The following is a 21,408-nucleotide window of genomic DNA, read 5'->3' as shown; positions in this document are numbered from 1 at the left end:
CAAACTCACGGGTACGCCGCCCGTTCACCCCACGCACACGCTAACCAAAAGGCCGCACAAATAATCTCGCGTGTACGCTGCCGTTAGCCTCACGCACACGTTGAACGAAAGGGCATATGAGTAATCTCACGTGCCCCTGTACGAGTCCGCCGTCGCTCCCCACACGCTAACCACGAGATACACGCATGGGCGAGCGCAAACATGTGGGTAAATAACAACCGCCATTCACCACTAAGTGGCGGTGACGTCACCACGACGCTTGTGCCAGGCCACACACGCACAACACACAGGGTACAACGACGCACACCAACTTGCATCCGTTCCACCCTCGCAGAAACCACACGACAAGGTTTATTGATCCCCAACAGTTTATTCTCAGCGAGTCCGAGGCTAAATTATCCGAGTCAGTTTGAGTCAGCAGGGCAGGTCTAACCTATCTCCCGATGGCCTAAGACCCAATATGTATCGCCTCTTTCAAATCACTCTCCTAAGACAATCTCACAATGGCCTCAATATCTCACTCTCGGGTACTCACGGTTCGACTCGTACGGAGCTGCTGGGTCGGATCCTCGTTGCACTTCGACTCGTCACACGGACGTTCGAGTGGCTGGGAAGTCGACGGCCCCGAGCCTGGCTTGAAAACAATACGAACCAACTCTCCCTACCTTCTCTACCCTATATTGTCCTCTACATCAAAGATAAATTGGCGCTGATCCGCTGGCCTCCCGTCCAATCAGGTGGCTCAGGTTTCCCGCCACTCTCCCCGGACCGGTGCTCTCTCAGACGTCCGCTTTTCACCCTCTAAACAAGTGCATCTGTCCTACCAATCAGAGGACCGGCCCTGTTTTTTCCGCCGTTTATGACTCCGTCCCCCCCTACCTGCCTGCTGACCCGTGTGTGTTGTGGGTGTTTTCTATCCGCGGTGGCTCAGCAGGCCCGTCGTGACCACGTGATTACAACCCAAGTCACGGCGCCGCAGTGCGAGTTAGCCTCGGGGGAGGTCGCCCAATTCCCTGGTCGCAGGAAACCGTGAAGTTTGGTCCCATGAGAGGGCTTCTGGGTGAAAACCTGTCGGCCAGGTGACCTCCCCTTGGGGCTCTATGTGGGGGTGTGTGTGTCTGTTCATGTGGGGGGTGGTGAGGGAAGAGCAGCGTCGGCACCGTCGCTCGGAGGTGGCGGCGTCGCGGCCACGGAGTCGGCATTACGGCTTCGCTGCTGCGGCATCACAGTGGCAGGCACGGCTCCGACGGAGCGGCTTCGCTGCTGTGGCACCACAGTTGAACCTAGAATTGATTAAACAAGGTTTGCATGCTATTCGCTAACTATATTTGCACTTACGATGAAACACGGTAGGTTACGTATGGTGCGAAAGAAGTTCAACATACATACATACATTATTTTGTCCATGATTCTGTGACCAGCTATCATGGATTACAAGAGTTTGTATGTTGCACGATTATGAAAATGTGACCTCATGTCTTTGACAATTGGAGGCCAAGGGCACAACACCCAGCTCGCTATTTGTGACAACCGCAGTGACTTTTCACGAGTTTGAGCAGAGTAGCCAAGCAGCGGTGGGTACACTGCTGGTGCTGCACGTGTCTGCTGCCCGTGACCCAGCGCTGTGGAGGCAGCAGCAGCAGCGGGGGCTGGTGGATCGCCGCACAGACGGTGTTGTGAAACTCCCTTCTGCCCGTGGGTGTCGAGAAGATGCCCATTCCATGATTCACTGTGAAAAGCCGGTACGGCAAAATGTGAACTAACATCATCTGTCCTATCTGTATGGGATATAGTGTTGCCCCCTCGCACATGCGGGTTTTCTCCGAGCACCCCGGCTTGCCCCACACGCATAAATGCTCATGAATTGCCTGAAACCATCTTAGGCTATGCATCTCCGTGTTTGCGGATTGAGCAGTGCTGTTTGATGCAGTTATTGTAAATGATGCTACTGCATACAAACTCAGTAGTTTGTATCGCCAAAGCAACTGGAGGATAACCATCTCACTTTTTTTATTTTTGCGTATGATGGCAGCAGAAATATCTTGAGCTATGTGCCAATGTCGAAGTCCGCTGGCCACGACGAGAGGGCTTCTTTGTTGCATAACAACAATACCTCGCTTACATTCACGAAAAGTAGAGTATGCAAATGAAATGTTCCATTTGGATCGTGAAATGAAAATTGTACAACCGAGATGCATAGAAATGGGAATCAAAACTAAGAATTGCGTAAAAAGGAAACAAGAAATTTGTAGAATGATTCGCGCCCCGGAATCTTGAACATTTATTCTGTCATAGTCCTGCGTATGGTAGTGAGTTGTTCAGGAGCTAGTTGCCAATGTCGATGAGAGGGCTTCAGTACAGAGTCCGTGTCGTTTTGCTGTTCCTCCTCCGTTGAAGGAGCGCAGACTCTACAGTGGTTGACTGTACGGTGCATTGTTTGGGTTGCATGGCTACAGTCGCACCTCCTGTGTCTTGGCTTTCATTTTCCATTCATGAAGGAGATGTACGCACATCGACCTGCCCATGTTCTGATGCGGTTGATGGTTTCCGCCAGTTTCTTCGAGGAGCGTTTTGCTTTTCCCACAGCCTCAACACGAGGCGCGCTCAGGCGAATGATCGCGCGATTCGATGTTCCATGTTCCAAACGTATCAAATTATCTGGCGTTTCATGACATTGCAATTGTTATTGCAATCTCAGGTCTAAATTTCACTAATGCGGACATCAAGAGCATGTTTTATTGAGTCATGATAAAAGTTATTTTGGGTTAGAGCGCGTAAGATATGTTCTTTGAGTCTTTCGGTAAAGTCACGTAGATAGCAAGAATAATAAAAAAAATCACGACGTTTCGATCGCAACACAAGCGGTCATCATCAGGAAAAGTGGGGTTAGCATCTAAAGACGACTGCTAAGAAAGGTTTGAAATGGGCGTAGCCCAAATGTGAGCAGCCAATGCCAAAACAAGTGGTGGGTAGCGACCGCGGCGGTGGTGGGCTTTCCACCAATCACAGGGCGGCCAGGCAGAAATGAGCATGTCAATGCAAGATCGCCGAGCATCCTCCACGGCAAGTGCGCCAAGGTGGCTATGTTAATGTGAGAGATCAGCATGTTAACGGAAGATCGTGAAGCAGCAGCCTCGAGGATGGCGCGCGAGGTAGCTGTGTAAGTGAGAAATTTAATCTGTCAATGTAACAAATCAGAGAGCCGAAAATAACAACTAACATCGGAAGGTGGTAGACTGGGAACATCACAGCCCGTTATGACTTAAGTCATCTGACTTCGTGATATTTTTATTATTTTTTCTATCTACGTGACTTTACCAAAAGACCCAAAGAATATGAATTCCTGCAGTCACGAAAGCTTTAAGTCAAGATTTAAGTATAAATTTGTCATTAACCCACCACAACCCGACACAGCCAACCAGTAAGATTTGTCACGTAAACAGAAAGTGGCAATTAGGTACTACTTCAACACACCGGTGTATTGGCGAGTAATCCCACAACTCGCTGGTTCTTTCGGTAAAGTCACGTCCACGCAACGCTCCCCTCCCCCTACCCTCCCTTACCCCCTCCCCCCTCTCTTTCCTATAAAACCTCTTACCACGGCATCTCTCTCCCACTTTAGCAAAAAACATCTTTCTTGCTGTGGTTTCCCACCTGATGATGATTGCTTGTGTCGCAATCGAAACGTCGTGATTTAATTTTATTTTATACCTACGTGACTTTACCGAAAGAACCGGAGCGTATGGATTCCTGCAGTCACAAAAGCTTCAAATCAAGAGTAAACCCACAACATTTAAAACCAGCCTTCTGCTCGTCCAAGGACGTGTGTATTGCAGTAAGTCTGAAACTTGCAAGCGAAAAGCAGTCCGCGACTTGATATATTCATTGCATCAATTCGTGTGCAATTAGTAAGGCCGCGGTGACACAGAGCTATTTCATGTAAAGGTTATAATCCCTTGTTCATCACGACGTCCTTTTTACTTTGATGTCTCAACAACAGCGTTACAGAGATCACGTGACCTGAGGGTTCTGCCTTTGTAGTGAGGGTTGTGAGTTGACGCCGAGGAGGGGGGAGGAGGTGCCCCGCCCCCCATGTGGAGTGACGTCAGCCGCTAATTAATATTAATGGTAGAGGAGTGTCTACTTGGAAGACGTCACCTGCTCATGATTATTAATGAGGGGGGCTGTTCGATGTGGAGTGACGTCACCTGATCATGATTATTAATGAGGGGGGAAGGTTCTCCATGCGGATTGACGTCACCCGCTCATGATTATTAATGAGGAGGGCTGGTCGACGTGGAGTGACGTCACGGGCGGGACCCAGACATTCTTGGCTCAGTAGTTAATTTATATTTACGCGACCTAACCCAAAATAACTTTTATAATGAATAATATTGCTCGCGAAAGCCTACGTGTTAAAGTATATTATGGAGTTAACATTAGTAGGTGTTGGTCACGCCCGAGGAACCTGTATGACTACCTACAGACTGACTCAATCTCGTGGCTATTTGCGCTTATTAACACGAACTAAATGATGCAACTGAATACAATGATCCTCGCCTTGCGATTGGCAGAGCCGCCTTCTTGTGGCCCCACCCCTCGGCCGGTGGCGCGCGCTCGTCTCTGCTCTCGCGCCTCTGATTGGCAGAAGCCGAGGGACGGCTCCGCCCCCCACCACCGTGACCAATGGACGCGCGCGTTGGCCCTTGCGTGATGGGGGGTGGGGAGGAGCGCGGCGCTGCTGCTGCTGGACGCGCGCACCTGGACACGGGCAGCAGGGGAGGAGGAGGAGGTCGCTGCTGCTCCTACTGCTACATCTGATCCTACTGCTACAGCTGCTCCTACAGCTGCTGCTACAGCTGCTGCCCCGCGTGTTGGCTCCAGGACTCGGGGAGTGTTTTGCTCAGCTCCTGGGGCTTTCATAGGGGGGGTTTATCCCTGCAGCAGCAGCAGCGCGACATGAACTTGCAGCCGAGGCCTAGCGCGGAGGCGAGGCGCGGGGGTGACGCCGCTCGCCTAGCGGGCCCGCCGCGCGGGGCGGCTGCCGCTCGTTAGGGCAGCGCCGAGCCGCCCGGGGTGCTGCTGCTGCTGTGGTGGTGGTGTCGGGGGTGAGGAGGGGGGTGGGGGACACGCGGCGGTGCTAGGGTCGCAGTGCGTGGCCGAGGGGAACGGGGAGGCACCGCGGAGTGGAGCGGCGAGAGAGGAGACGCGGCCACGGGGTAGACGGAGCCGCGAGCGAGCGCGCGAGCGCGTGGTGGCGGTGAGTGCGGAGTCGTCCCAACCCGAAGGGGGCGAGCCGGAGAAGTGAGCTCCTCCCGGGGAGAGGCGAGCCGGGCAGATTGAGGTAAGCCCTGCTCATGGCTGGGCGCTTCCTCGTGAGACAGCACCCCGCGTGAGACAGCACCCCGCGTGAGACAGCGTGAGACAGCACCCCGCGTGAGACAGCACCCCGCGTGAGACAGCGTGAGACATCACCCCGCGTGAGACAACACCCCGCGTGAGACAGCACCCCGCGTGGGACATCGTGAGACAGCGTGAGACAGCACCCCGCGTGAGACAGCACCCCGCGTGAGACAGCGTGAGACATCACCCCGCGTGAGACAACACCCCGCGTGAGACAGCACCCCGCGTGGGACAGCACCCCGCGTGAGACAACGTGAGACAACACCCCGCGTGAGACAGCGTGAGACAGCACCCCGCGTGAGACAGCACCCCGCGTGAGACATCACCCCGCGTGAGACAACGTGAGACATCACCCCGCGTGAGACAACGTGAGACAACACCCCGCGTGAGACAACGTGAGACAGCACCCCGCGTGAGACAACGTGAGACAACACCCCGCGTGAGACAACGTGAGACATCACCCCGCGTGAGACAGCACCCCACGTGAGACAGCACCCCGCGTGAGACAACGTGAGACAGCACCCCACGTGAGACAGCGTGAGACATCACCTCGCGTGAGACAGCACCCCGCGTGAGACAACACCCCGCGTGCGTCGCCTTGCAGAGAGAGAGGGGCCGGTGGAGCAGCGGGGCCCAGAGTCCCGGGCCTCTCGCCGGCGCCGCGGCTTCTTGCCGAGAGAGGCGAGGGGGTGGTGGGTGGTGGTGGGGGGTCGTCATGCTGCCCGGCGTGGGGGTGTTCGGCACGGGGCTCACGGCCCGCGTGCTCGTGCCGCTTCTGCGCGCCGAGGGCTTCAGCGTGGAGGCGCTGTGGGGCCGCACGCGCGACGAGGCCGAGCAGCTGGCGGCCGAGATGCGAATCCCCTTCTCCAGCAGCAGCATGGACGACGTGCTGCTCCACCATCTCGTGGACCTCGTGTGCATCTTCATCCCGCCGGCGCTCACCCGCCAGATCGCCGTCAAGACCCTGGGTGAGCAGCGGGGACTTTGGCGGCGGCGGCGGCGGCCGGGGCGGCGGGGGCATCTCTCCGTTTGTGGCCCGGCGCAGTTGCACCGCCTGCGCATTCAAGTAGCTGCATTGTCTTGGTGCTGTTCGCCTGTGTGGCGCTGCCCTCTGGTCTAACACTGCCTTTGAATGGAGGCTTTAAAGAAAGCCGTCTCTGGTGTGGAACAATCAGTTTCAAAAACAATGCATCATCTCGTACTACCAGAGCGTGTTGTTTGTTTGCATGTTCACCGCAAATGTGTGGGTAATGCGGACAGGATTCCTTGCAGTTTGGTATTTTAACATCTTAACACAACTGTGTTATTGCCAGAATGGGTAAAGCGTTCTCTGGAAACGTCGGCGGCTGATAGACGCGGGCACCTCCCATTCACACGCTTGGCTACGCACGGTGCGAAAGAAGTTCAACACACTGTACATGCATACACACTATACATGCATGCACATACATTCGGCCGCAGGCATCCTGTCGGCTGGCTATCAATGAGGGCGCCACGTGGGCTAGGAGATGTTATCTCCCTCGCCTAGCATACAGAAGGTCGTGGTTTCGGTCCCGATCCTCACGCCTGCTGTATATTTGGAGTTTGCGTGTCTCGCTCTCTCATCATCATCATCACGGTGGCCAGGAGATGTTGACTACCTCGCCTGGTATAAAGGAGGTCGTGGGTTTGAACCCGACCCTGATGCCTGCTGCTGTATATTTGGAGTTTGCGTGTCTCGCTCTCATCATCATCATCATCACAGTGGCCAGGAGATGTTGACTACCTCGCCTGGTATAAAGGAGGTCGTGGGTTCGATCCCTACCCTGACGCTTGCTGCTCTAGATTTGGAGTTTGCATGTTGCCTCTCTTTCTCTCCCCGTGGTCGCGTGGATTTTTATCCGGGTCCGTTTGTTCCCTCCACATTTAGAATCGACACGTGTTAGGAGAATGCGGCTGCTATAATTGTCCACATTTATAGCTCGTGATTTGTTGTCATAGCCCCGACGACCACTAACTCAGTGCGCCTTACCTGGTAAAATAAAAAAAAATGTTTAGTTTGCTTTAGTTTTAATTGTCCATCATTGTCAATTATATAACAGGGGCACGATGTGAAGATCGTTGTTTTTCCAGCAGCTCTACTGATTTATCAGCGAGCATCACCATCGTCATTGTCAGCTTGGTTCTTCATCAGATCATCACCACCATAGCCTTGCCAACAAGAGTATACCAGCGGTCATTGGCAGCGGTCCTGTCAGAATCAATATGATATTTAAAGCCACCGTCAACAACATATTAGAATCAATATCACCAGCGTCATCATCATCAGCAGTACAAATGTCTTCAACCTGAGACGCAGTATTATGACCAGCAGAAAAAGTACTGCAGTGCTATTGACATCATGACAGAGATCAGCATGGTTAGCATCATTTTCCCAATCGTCAGCATTATCATCAGTTGCTGCAGGAGGATCCACCTGAGTAACATCGGTGTGGGCTCAGTATTATTATATTTTTATGGGTTTAAGACATCACTATGATGGTTCACAGCAGCAACATCAGCGCGATGGTCGACATCATCAGCAGTCACCATGAGCATCAACATTGGCAGCATATTGTGAGTGCATAGTGGCAGCGAGATTGTCGTATTGACGTGAGAGCTCGACTGCTGTGGGTAGCGCCAGTGCTGCTTGGTTTTTTGTGATGTCGTCAGCAACTGAGTGCCGTTGTTAAGCGGCACTAAATCTCTCCGCTGTGTTCGGGCTATCGGCCGGTGCCATGGGGAGGATGGCGGTGGCGTGCTCTGTCGAGAGGCCTCCCCTTACGTTGGGGAGTGCTCATTGTGTTTCAGGAAGGAAGGAAGTTTTTTTTTTGTCGTGGCCACCAGCAGACATTGTCGTTGGCATCTGTGCGCTTGAGAGGGGGCAGCCACTGCCAAAGGCGACAATAAAACTCCATAATAAAAGGTTATTTGGGTTAAATGGCGTAAATATAAATGCGTCGTTTATATTTACGCGATCTAACCAAAAAACACCTTTATTGTGGATAATATTGTTCGGGAAAGCCTACGTGTTAAACCGACAGGAAAATGTATGAATTTGTGACTTGGACATCGTGAAGCCAACCACCGTAGATTTGGCAGACTGGGCCCCAGCGTGAGGACGTGAACCCCCATGGATGGCTCAGGCCCTGAGTGCTGTTGAGCAGGAAGTCACCGAATTTGAAATTCCGTCGCGCCCTCGATAAAGGAACACTTTAGATGCAGTGCTTAATCATTGTAATTCCTACATGCATCTTCTTTTTACGTTTCCACGTCAAGTACAAATTGTCCATCCATAACCTTACGCGAGGTCACCGATGTCACCGAGCGATTGCGCTCGGTGCATGACACGAATGAGTCCGGGTCATGCAAGGCCGAGTGAGCCTGGATGTGCCGGGGTTCACTGCAGGGCACGCGAGGTCAAGGGGCTGGTCCGTGGAATTTCACGGGCAAAGTCCGCCCGTAGGGAGGGAGGGAGGCGTTCGTTGTGGTTGAGGCGGTGGCGAGTGGACTGCGAAAGATGACGGGCAAAGGCTTGTCGTTGAAGGTCGTCAAAATGTGCTCCAAACTGCACTGAAATGAACACCCAATTAAAAAGGCAGGTGGTGGGGTGGGGTGGGCTTGAATAGTGAACACCTTGGAAAGTGGGATGACAGTGAAACATTTGTGTTTGGCAATCTTTGGAACCGTACGTGTATAGTGCACTGCAACTTTACTTTAATGGGGAGCGTATTATCAGGATAAAAATATCTCTGCGTTCATAAGTTGGCAGGGCATTGCTCATGGACGTAAAGAAGTTTGGAGTATAGATGAAACAACAAAAATGCATATGAACATGTAGGCTATCGCGGCCTATATTATTAATACATTTTTTTGGATTAGATCGCGTATGTATCAATGTGTTGTAACCCTCCATCACCCGACACAGCCAATAAGATTTGTAACGTAAACAAATCGCGCCAATTAGTTACTAATTCATTGCACCGGTGTGTTGGAGAGTAAACCCATAAGATTTACAATTCGAGTACGACGTTTCGCTGGTAATTACAACCAGCTTCATCAAGCTATTTCGGTCTTAAATAGAGGGGTTAAGGTGATGTAGTCACTGTAAGTATTCTTTTTACTATTAGGTAAGGCCAACTATATATATATTTTTCAGAAGCAACCAGGCTACACCATGATACCTGAACGAAATGGCTTATAATGTGGAAATTTAAAGCAGCCAAATAATCTGAACGCATGTTTATAAATGTGGAGAGAGTACCCGGAGAAAATACACGCGACCACGGGCAGAACATGCAGTGAAAGATGGCAGCTTCTATCAGGGTGAAACTACGACAAAGACACACACACCGTGCGTGTATCAGCAGGGTGCCGTGGAGGGGAGAGATCTAACCCAATCGTTCTTGAGCCGAAGGTGAGAAGGAAGAAGGGACTTTAGATATCGAGGGAGCCATGGGGAGGCAGCGGAGGAAAATGAGCCACTGTCATGGAAGTGAAGATCCTGAGCCACCTTAGTAGTAGACATCATGGAAGTGAAGATCAGTGAAGATCAGAGCCACCTTAGTAGTAGACAAGCCAATAGCACAGAGGTGCAAAAGAGAGGTAGCAATGAGCAGAGCTGTACATGAAAGTTAGAGATACTTAGTTGCCTGTTGTTACACTTTTATATGTTCCTGTGAATCTCTTTATTATGTAGTCATGTTTATGGATGTATGTATGTTGTATTCTATTAGTGTTTTTTATGTTTGCACGTGCTGTAAGCCATCTCAGTTTAGTTTCCACTTTCATATTTAATATCAACTCGCTGAAATTCGACCGTGCTCTTTGTAGGTTGTTATGGAACTGTTAAATGTCTTGGGTGACCACCTCTGGTGTTTTGACATCACGTTATGGAAGTAAATTGCGGTATTTATGTTAGTTTTTTTTTCCCACTGGCAGATGCCACTGTGTGCCCATATATCTCTCGATAGCCTCCTTAAACGTCAGCTCGGCTGCTCGGGTAAGGGTCTCGTGAACTCAGCCCATCATATTTTCGCACTTTGTGAAACGGGGTACCACTTTGTAGTAAAGAGTCATCAGCGGTTGTACTCGGGAGATGTTTTGCCCTCGCCATGTAAATTATGTCTGCGATTGTGGAATCCCCTTCCTCGGTCCATTAGGGATTCCGAGTCAGTGATTTACAAAGTGATACAGTCTTAAAACGCACCTATTTGTACTGCAATCTTTCCCTGTAACTAAATATTTTAAAACCAATTCTGTTATCTGATTGGTTTAGCCTGCAATTATTATGATTTGCTTTTATCATACTTAATTTTATTGGAATTTCGATAGTGATTGATATTGTTATTATCAGCTTTCTATTTCGCTTAGATTGTATCTTTATTTGTGAGTGTAGTTTTAGTTGCATGTTTCAGCGCTACCCGACGGCAGCAGCCTCCGCCAGTCGCCACGTCAAAGCGCTTGCCACATGAACCGCAATCACCTCGTTGCTGATCGCGTTAAGGAGCATAAACCATCATAACGCAAACTCCTGTCATCCTCGCAGCAGCAGCAGCGGCTTTTGGCTAATCATCAAACAAAGATGGTCACCGCATCGCGTGGTTTCAGATGCACTTCTGCGGCCGTCTGAAGTGCTCTTCCTTCTGATATTAGGAAGCCTCTGGAGGTATGCACGTCTAAATCGTCCTCGAATTGCTTTTTGTGTTTCGTTTGTTGACCTTCCCCTGCACACTCCGATTAGCACGGTTGGCTAAATACGGGCTAAAGAGGTTCAACGTACACTACATACATACTTATATCACCGTGATAACGAGGCGTCTACCTGGTGACATCACTCACCTCTCTCAAGCAGAAAAGTTTTGTCTCGGTGTTGTGCCTCGGTTGTCCATATCTCAAGTAGGTTCCTGCCCAGCAGAGATAATCATGATGATGATCTCTTACCAGGTCAGTTGCCATGCTGCGATGGGTAGCTTAAGGGGTGGGGGGGGATGGATGGGTTTGGCTTGTGGAGAAGGAATGGGTAGAGGGGACTGAGTGGCAGGGAGAGGCTCGGGGCTATGGACCTGCATTTGCATTTGCACAGGGGGTGTGGGCGCAACAGCCCTTGTCCGGCACGGAAAGGTCACATCCCCAAGGATTCTCGGACATTGCTGATGGGGAAACGTTCCATTGCAGCTGCGTGTTGCAGCTTCACTTGAACCCTCGTCACCATGATCCAACTCCATACACAGCACAGGGGGTTTTAAGTTCCGTGATGGAGTGCACTGTTGTGACTTCTTCCACGCGTTTGTCCCACTCACGTGGTGTCTGCTGTCCTTGCCAGCCTTCTCCACGCTGCCCTATCCTGCACCATCTCTCTTTTCGCTCCTCATGCCACCATGTCCGATCACACCACATCGCCCCTCCCCACCTCTTCTTCTGCCTATCGCTTGATCTCTTACCTTCCACTTGCATTACTTGCACCTTCTGACCCACACAATGTTCCTGTTTTCTCTCAACATGAACGAACCACACCAGCCTTTTCTCTCTCATCTTCTATTTCGTGACTCTTAATCGTTATAAACATTTCCCTTTCTAAATCGACTAAAACAAAAGCGTGCGGGCACGGTGGTGCGTGTTTGACTGCAAAGCTGTGTCACGATAAACACCTACAGATATCCCTTCCAGAATTCCTTCCAGAATCTTCCTGCGTTGCCCAAACACCAGGCCCTGAAACCAGGTTTCTCGGAACAAAGTTGAGTGGCAAAGTTTCTCCGTGGTTCCCATACATTTTCAGAATCACAATCAGAATCTTTATTTCCACTGGAGAAATCCGATGAGCTATGAAGCCCTTTTTCACCAGCGCAGACTGTGATCCTTGGCAAGGACACGATTCACGGGCCAGGAAATCAAATAGCCATGCCCAGCCACACATCCCCCGTTGCTCATTCCATGAGCCCCGTGACGCTAAACCCAAGCTGCGTTTTGGCCAGGAATAGATGTGAACTGCGGATAACTTTTTTCCGAACGACGTAAATGGGCGACCGAGTGATATTTCCCCCTCCCTTAACAAGGGCGATGCGTTGCCTGCGGGGTGAGCAAGGAACCCTGTTGGTTCAGTCACGACCGGTGGTGCACAGGTGGTCACGGTCGGTCGTGAGGCGTTTGTGAGCCGACCTCGTGCGCCCCTCCGTGTCTGCGGTGGCTCACTCGCAACGCCGCGTTAGCTTCTTCATCGCTTTGCGAGTGGCACAGGTATAGCTCGCACGTTCGTGAACGTTTCTCTCGTCGTGGTCACGTGGATTTCTTTTCTCCGGGTCCTCCGGCTTTGCCCTCTAGAAACATGCGTTGAGATCATTTAGATGATTTTGCTGCTGTAAATTTCCACGTGATAAGCCACTTTGTTGAGCTATCGTGTGCGGCCAGTTCGCTTCTGAAAAATAGGCCAATACCTCAGTGCGCGTTACCTGGTAAGATGAAACTAATTTAGTTTTATTTGTATATTTTTAAGTGATGTTTTTACCTTTCCTAAACTTAGCACTCCGATCGTGTTTTTATAGTTTGTTGTTGGAACGTTCTTACCTGCCCCGACTGGACAATCTGTGGAAAAGAGTCTTAGAGCTCATTGGATTTCTCCAGTATAAATACAGATTCAGATTCTGAACATTGTTGTCCAGAAAATCCTCGCGGACTTTAAATACTTTCAGAATGGTTCCACTTGTTTGCTTAATTCGTTTTAAATGCTTTTAAATTTGAGCACTTTAGAAAGTGACACATTTGGCAAGAGGGGAATCCTCCTGCTTTCTTTTCCCCAAATACTGACAAGAAGTTGAACGTAAAGTTTTAAAACGGTCCAGTGTTGTTGTGGAGGATTAGCCACATTCGTGAGAGATTCCATTCACGACTGTCACACCGGTTGAATCCAGCCGGATGTGTGCATTCAATGGGGGGGGGGGGACCCTCTGCTGCCTTCATAATAAACCCCTTGGCAATTTTTCGGACCCCATTTCAGATCTCTCTTAACCAGTCACAAGCCGATTAAACTAAGCTATGAAAGAAAACGAAACAATTTTACTTTTACCAGGTAAGGCCCGCTGAGCCATGTAGCTCTTTTTCAGAAGCGACATGGCCACAAATCATAGCCCAACGAAGTGGCTTATCACGTGACAATCTATAGCAGCCAAATACCCTAAACACATGATTATAAATATGGAGGGAAAAACCGGAGGACCCGGAGAAAAATCCACGCAACCACGGGGAGAACATGCAAACTACAATTATACAGCAGGCGTCAGGGTCGGAATGGAACCCACGACCTCCTGTATACCAGGCGAGATAGTTAACATCTCACCACCTTGGCATTAATCATATCCCCAGGATGTAAAGGGCCTTCAGACTCCTAATTCAGAAGCCCAGCGCGAGATTAAACTTGACAACAAGACGGCACCTGAATGGAATAGTTCATAAGCTTTCAAAACAAATACCGGTTTTGTTGTTGCTGCTAAATGGCAGCTGTGGAGTGGAGGTATCAGAATCTGTATGTAGACTGGAGGAATACCTAAAAGTTGTGAAACTCTTTCACAGATGTCCAGTATGGGCGGGTCCGCTAAATTGCTGAATTTGAAAGACCGGGTTTTCTGGTTAATGCCCGGCGTGGTTGTTTGAGCAGATACCCGAAAGTTGAGAAATCTGCATAGTTTACCGAACTTGTCTGATGCTGGTGAAGAACACGGAACTGAATGCAGGGGCACCACGGTGGCTAGGAGATGTTAAGTACCTCGCCTGTTATACAGGAGGTCGTGGATTCGGTCCCAATCCTGACGCCTCATATGTATTTGGAGTTTGCATGTCTCTCTCCCCGTGTTGGCATGGATTTTTCTCCGAGTTCTCCGGTTTATCCCTCCACATTTAGAATCAACATCACGTGTTTAGAGTATTTCGTTACTCTAAATGTCCACGTGATAAACCACTTCGTTGAGCTATCATTTGTGGCCAGGTCGCTTCTGAAAAAGAGCTACGTAGCTCAGTGGGCCTTACCTGCTAAAATAAAAAATAGTTTATTGTTTAAATAGTTTATCACATTGGCTACTTGAAAATAATAATACAACTTAGTTTACCTCAGTATACTGCGATGCAACAATCGGTTTGGAGCATCGACGTCATTATTAGGCACCTCCTTCTGATGCACGACATTCGATGCAAAAAAATCAGTTCTATCTATGGGACCTCTTTGCTACTATCAAAAATGACGAAAAATAAGAATAGATTTCAAGCATAATGCATACATTATATCTGTCAGAGGGTGTTAGTTTGCATGTTTTGCCACAAGTACGTGTGGATAATGCAGACTTGATGCCTTGCAAAAGGTACTTATTTGGTGTTTGAACATCTTAACGCTTGTTTTATTGCCAGAAAGGGTAAAACCTATTCTTATTTTTCATCAAGAAGTTCTGTGTTTAGTTTGTTGTCCTTCCCCCGCACCTTGAGAAAGTGCGTTTGTATCATTGTCTTTAGAAGAAGGGTATTGTTTCCTGGTGTAGTTCAGTGGCTGACGAATTCAAGGAATCCAGCCCAAAGGTAGTCTGGTCAGAGCAGGAATTCAGCAAGTTTAAGAGACTTTCCCGTTCTCTTCTTCAGCATGGCAGTGTGTTCGGGAGCTACATACCAATGCAGACGTCTGCTTTGCACCCCTGATTAGCACGGTCGACTTCGTACGGTGGAAAAGAAGTTCAACATACACACACATACGATTGAGGGGACCTCAGGAGAGAGTTCGTGTGATTTTTTGATTCCTCTTCCGTGGAAGGAGCACAGTCCCTAGTTTGGGTTGCATGGCCACAATCGCGCTACTGTGGCCTGCCACTCGTTGTCCATTCATAGAGGAGGTGCGGTGCATCGGCCTGTTGGGGTTCTGGTGCGGTTGCCGATGGTTCCACCGGCGTCTTTGTGGGGGTGGAATGTGAAAGTGACGTGCGATGTTTGGGTCTCGAACGAGGTGCTTTTTTTTCTGGACGTTCATGTGAGTTCCAGTCTGTTCACAGTGATTCACTTTGTAGCCATGGGTAAATATTCAGTTGCGAACGAGGTACACAGTAGCAGGTACACGCCAAGACTCGAGGAATTTGGGTGTGTGCACCGAGTTGGCAAAGAGCATATCCTCGGCTTGTAACGATTCATTGTTTATTCAAATAAAACCGGGTTCACACGCTCACAATATTTGCATTTGATCACGCACGTGAGAACCCAGTTGATGTAAATGAATGAACTTGATGATGATGATGTACTGTTTGTTTAACACGTAGGCTTTTGCGACCAATATTATTAATAATAGAGGCTTTTTCGCGATCTAACCCAAAAACCTCTTATGGATATACTGTTTGTTGTTGTAACGTTCTTACCCCGTGCCCCTACTGGACATCTGTGAACAAGAGCTCTATTGCTCATCGGATTCTACCATTATAAATTAATATTCTGATTCTGATGAATCCTTCAAAGTCAGAGTGGTGTCACAGTGCCAGCGTTGCCACTTGGCAATGTTTCTGTGCCGAGTTAAAACTCGCGACCCCGAGGTCTCGCCCCACGGCACAACCACCGTGTAGAAACTAAATCTCTCCCGGATGAGAACAAACAATGTCCTTGTTATTGAGGGCTTCCAGATCATTCGCGGGGAGAGGGCTGTGTTCCGTTGCAGCATTGCTGTCAGCGCGGCCAAAACCCTGCTGGTGTTCCCATCACCGAGACGAAATCTCAGTCGGCTGTCGTTTATTTGCTTGCATGAGAAGCGAAAGGCTTTAGCTCTTCAACTCGATCGCTCTATTAAACTGCGTTTTTGTGTTTAGTTTGTTGTCCTTACCTCAGATTAGCACGGTATGGCTACGTACGACTCAAAATAAGTTCTACATACATACAATGCCTGGGATCGGCCAGAATTGCTTTTCTGCCCATCTAGAATCATGAATGCTTTTTGCTAAGCTCAATTCACGACAGGTTCTCGGTGGAATCCAATTTTCTTGTACAAATCTCGGTTCAGTTCCTATTCACATGAAAGTCGATTTTTTTTACGTGGTAATTGCCCACAGAGGAATCGTGATTCGTGCAGGAATCGTCACGGGAAACCCCCAGCTCTTGTGTAGCCCCTATTATCATGGTTGGCTACGTACGGTGCAAAAAGAAGTTCAACGTACGTACGTTGAGCCACTGCCGTACGTGCGCGTGTGTGCGCTGTGTGTTGGAGTGCCTGATGAGTTTTGTACCGCTTACACACCCCCCCCCCCCCACCGCGTTGTTTGGCTTTCGCGGTAGCAAGAGTTACCTTTTCCCAGCAATAATAACAGGGCCGTTGTGTTTTAACAGCATTGTAAAACTGTGCCATAAAATGTAACTACGTGGGGTAGAAGTTGAGCGTATGGTTTGTGTGGCGACGATTATGACGACGACAATGAGGATAACGACGATGATGATAACGATGACGGCGACGATGATGATGATGACGACGACGATGATTACGATGACAGTGACTCGCATGTCGAGGCCATCGCACTGTCCAGGATACCCAGAATGCAACTCTTGTTTTGTCAGAGGAGCGACTGCACAGCCCAAAAATTGGCACGTGTGCCACTGATTCGTCCCCGCTGATCAAGGTGGAACTGTGAACCCGCGTCGTTATGTTTAATTCCAATTCTAGTTCATCAGAGTCATTGGAGACTCTTTGATGCGGTGTTCTTCACTCATTTTCAGAGGGGGGCCAGTTTTGCTGACAATACATCATCAGTGCAAGGGCTGCCACACATTTAAAACCATTGGGGTTTGACTGCAGCACGATGATGATGGGGGGGGGGGGGTTCACTATCTGTGTGTTATATTCTTGGTTCTTTTGGTAAAGTTACGTAGAAGAGTGACTTACCGAAAGAACCAAAAATATGAATCCCTGCAGTCACGAAAGCTTTAAATCGAAATTTATCTGTGTATTGTTGGGGGCCGCACGTCAGGGCCCGCACTAAAGGCCACCAGGGGCCGCCAGTGACCCACGGGCCTTTAATTGAAGAACAATGATTGTCAGGCTGCTGTAGACACAATTGAGATACAATTTCATTTAAACGCCCTATAACTTGAAGATCCTACAATGGAGGAGGAACAGCAAAACTATTTAAACCCTCTCCTGAAGCCCTCTCTCACACCTCGACATTGGCATTTAGCTTCCGAGCATAACTTGAATTTGTGATTGCTAGTTTCCCTGTCAAAGCTACACCCGTAAGCGCTGTTCATCCTGCGAGTGGAGTAAGATCCACTCGTCAAGGACTCCCAGCAAAGTGACTCAGTCCTGAGTTCACCGGCTGCTGGGAGATATTCAGCCGACTTAGCCGGTGCCGTTTTTAGCTCCGTGAAGTTGGTACCGAATGCCAACGAATCATCTTCTTTGCTTCTTTTGGTAAAGTCACGTAGAATGAGAATAAAATAATAAATTTATAAAATAAAATAACACAATAAAATTCTCACGACGTTTCGGCCACAACACAAGCGGCCACGACACAAGCGTGAGAATTTTATTGTGTTATTTTATTTTATCAATTTATTATTTTATTCTCATTCTACGTGACTTTACCGAAAGAACCAAAGAAGATGAATCCTTGTAGTCACGAAAGCTTTGAATCGAATGGCAACGAATCATATTTGTTCAAATGATACAGGAACGTATTCCAATGGAAGAGTTTGTTCCGTTATCGAAATATCTCGGGCTACGCAACACAAATACCCACTGCATAGTAGCGTGCAAGCGTGTGTTTGCGCAAGTTGTTGTGAGGCTGTGTGTGTGTTTGAGTGCTGTACAAGGGCACACTTTATCAGCACCGTGCACGGCTCAGGAAGCGTGTGCAGTTTTGGAATCCCTGTGGTCAGCGCTAGGGAAATGTCAGCACTACTTGCCTTACAGATAAGAGAGGCAGCAGAGTGTTTTCGCAGTGATAGGTTAAACGGGCAGCGTCAGGAATATTAACTACACGTGTTTTAAATGTGTACGCCCAGATAAATCTGGAACAACGCATGATTGTAAATCGATAGCCGGTATTTTAAATGTGTGCCTGGCAAGGTGTTTGGTGCCCGTTGCATCGGCTGATAAGCCCCATGGGCCAACAGCAGTCGCTAATTGTTCGTGCCAAATGCGGTCACAAATGTGTCACCGAAACTCTGAGCGTAAATAAAATGACCTAATCCGGTGTGGTTTTAAGTAGCATTGAAAACAGCCTCGCTTAATGGCTTGGCTCGGCAGCTTGTTGGATATCTTGATGAGGGTCGAGGTGGATCTCAATTCCAGCCGTCTTCCACGTTTCGAACGCGAGTAATGCTTTTAAATACACATAGGAGCTCAGTGCAGCTGCCTCACCGTGTGTTGATGTGGAGTCTGTTGTGCAGCTGTATATACTCAATTATTAACATTACGATGAATATATCCCTTTTATGAATGCACTGATGGATGAAGGCCTCCACACGATTGTGTCAGACATGAGGGTTGTTTGACCATACTTCACCACGTGGGGTCAGTGCCAGTTGGTAGAGGGGGTGGACTGAGGACCCATTCAGATGTCACTGTGCCCATAGATGGTGATGAGATGTTAACTACCTCGCCTGGTATACAGGAGGTCATGGGTTCGATCCCAACCCGGATGCCTGCTGTATTTTTGGAATTTGCGCATTCTCTCCATAGTCAGTTGGATTTTTTTCCGGGTCCTCTGGTTTTTCCCACCATATTTAGAATTGACGTCACGCGTTTGGAGTGTTTGGCCGCGATCAATGTCCACGTGATGAACCATTTCGTTGAGCTACCATTTGTGGCCAGGTCACTTCAGAAAAATAGCTACGTAGCTCAGTGTGCCTTACCTGGAAAAATAAAAAGTTTAGTTTATAATTTAATAGTTTAAGATGTTAACCATGGCTGGGAATTGAACTCAGGGCTCCAGCTTCATAGTACACTATGCTAATCTCTCCACCCCGAAAATAACAAGAATAATAATAACGTCAGGGTGTAACTTTGGAAGCTTGTCTCTGGGCAGGAACAGAACGACATGCTGGCAGAGAGCAAAGTCTCCTCGCAGTCCGTGTCAAATCCACAAAGCTCGCCCCAAGAGCAACAGGCATTCTGGGAAACCGATCAAACATCTCTTAAAGAGAGACGCTTTCAGCTACAGCGACAGTTGCTTGTCTCCGTTGGGGGCTGGTTACTCCGTTCCAGCAACAGCGTAGCAACCATGCTAATCGCACCTCCGATTAGCATGGTTGGCTATGTAGGGTGCGAAAAAAGTTCAACGTACGTACCTACAGCGTGCATGGTAAAGCTGTCGGGCCAAGCCTGCACAATCACGATGTTTGCTCGGCACAGGGAAACGTGCACACCATGCAGCAGGAGACGTCTTGGGCCGTGCAAGATGTTAACTCCCTCGCCTGGTATACAGGAGCTCGGGGGTTCGATCCCGACCCTGACGCCTGCTGTATATTTGGAGTTTGCGTGTCTCTCTCTCCCCCGTGGTCGTGTGAATTTTTCTACGAGTCTTCCATTTTTTCCCCTCCGCATTTAGAATTGACATCCGTTTAGAGTATTTGGCTGCTATAAATTTCCACGTGATGACAAGGCACTTCGTTGAGCTATCGTTTGTGGCCAGGCCGCTTCAGATAAAGAGGTATATAGCTCAGTGGGCCTTGCCCGGTAAAGTAAAAATAGTTTAGATTATATTTTAGTTTTATGTATCTTGAACTTCTTTCTCACCGTACGTAGCCAGCCGGCTAATCGGACAACTTCCACGCACGATGCTGAAATGTGGTTTAAACCGGAGGACACATCTTAATCACAGTCCGAATCGGTTAATACATATATACTGCGCCCAGCTAAAAAAAACCCGAACCCCGCTTCCCCGCTTCCGCCCGCAGGAATCGGCAAGAACGTTCTGTGCGAGAAGGCGGTGACGGCGGAGGCGGCGCTGGAGATGGTGCTGGCGGCGCGCTACTACCCGCAGCTGCTGAGCCTCATGGGCACGGCGCTGCGCATGCTGCCCGCCTTCCAGCGCATGCGCGAGCTCATCGCCGCGGGCCGCGTCGGCCGCGTCATGGTGTGCGAGGCGCGCGTGCACTCGGGCAGCGTGCTGGGCCGCCGCTACAGCTGGCTGTGCGACGAGCTCATGGGCGGCGGCGGCCTGCACGCCTCGGGCGGCTACATCGTCGACCTGGTGACCTTCCTGACGGGCCAGCGGGCCGAGCGCGCGCACGGCCTGCTGCGCACGTTCGTGCGCCAGACGGGCGACATCCGCGGCGTGCGCCGCGTCACCAGCGACGACTTCTGCGCCTTCCAGCTGCTGCTGAGCGGCGGCGCCTGCGCCACCGTCACGCTCAACTTCAACCTGCCCGGCGCCTTCGCGCACGAGGTGACGGTGGTGGGCTCGCTGGGCCGGCTGACGGCGCGCGGCGCCGACCTGTACCTGCGGCTCAACGCGGAGGGCTCGGAGGAGGAGCTCGTGCTCCGGGACAGCACGGCCGTGCCCACCTCGGAGCTGCCGGAGCGAGCGCTGCAAGACATTCCCTCCCTCTACCTCAAGGTACGCGACTGACGACGACGACGACTGAGCGTGCTTGATGCCCGCGTGACCATTCTTGCAGCGTGCGGATATCGTCGCAAGCCCGCTGCGTTTCAAAGGCGATGTTGCTCAGTGTGATCCCAATTGAGTAATTTGCAGGTAATGTTTTATCGTTTTGCTCATTTGGACCGCGACGCCGGAACGCCATGGGCCGAGTCGTTTTGAATGCCCCTCCGTCGCGAAGCTGACGGCGTGTCGTAGTGCATTGTAGTTGATACACACCGCAGTGATAACCCTTGCGCACTCTCTCTTTCGGAAGTTGATGAAGATATGAACCGCGGACATTTATGTTCCTGCATTGCGGAGTGACTGCCGATCTCCTGCCTGCGGTTGAACCAGCGCCAGGTTAACCGGGCGCTCTGACGGCGTGAGCTCACACTGGAGCCGT

At 49.9% G+C, this 21,408-nt stretch overlaps 1 protein-coding gene across 2 annotated transcripts in view; it reads left to right on the top strand.

The window, feature by feature from the left end:
* Positions 1–4,698: 4,698 nt before the first annotated feature.
* Positions 4,699–21,408, top strand: part of GFOD2 (Gfo/Idh/MocA-like oxidoreductase domain containing 2) — a 33,797-nt gene continuing 17,087 nt past the window's right edge. The window contains exons 1-3 of one of the 2 annotated variants that reach the window (XM_032971136.2): positions 4,699–5,344; positions 6,010–6,371; positions 20,320–20,981. In XM_032971136.2, coding sequence (XP_032827027.1) covers positions 6,119–6,371; positions 20,320–20,981 — 915 coding nt within the window. In that variant the 5' untranslated portion in view covers positions 4,699–5,344; positions 6,010–6,118. Of the gene's footprint in view, positions 6,372–20,319; positions 20,982–21,408 lie in introns of both variants that reach the window. The other variant, XM_032971135.2, reaches the window with a different exon arrangement.

The sequence above is a fragment of the Petromyzon marinus genome, chromosome 45 (genome assembly GCF_048934315.1).
Source record: "Petromyzon marinus isolate PM22_M1 ecotype Great Lakes invasive population chromosome 45, UKy_Petmar_22M1.pri1.0, whole genome shotgun sequence".
In the NCBI taxonomy this organism is placed as follows: Eukaryota; Metazoa; Chordata; class Hyperoartia; order Petromyzontiformes; family Petromyzontidae; genus Petromyzon; species Petromyzon marinus.
This window is presented reverse-complemented; position numbering and strand designations above follow the sequence as displayed.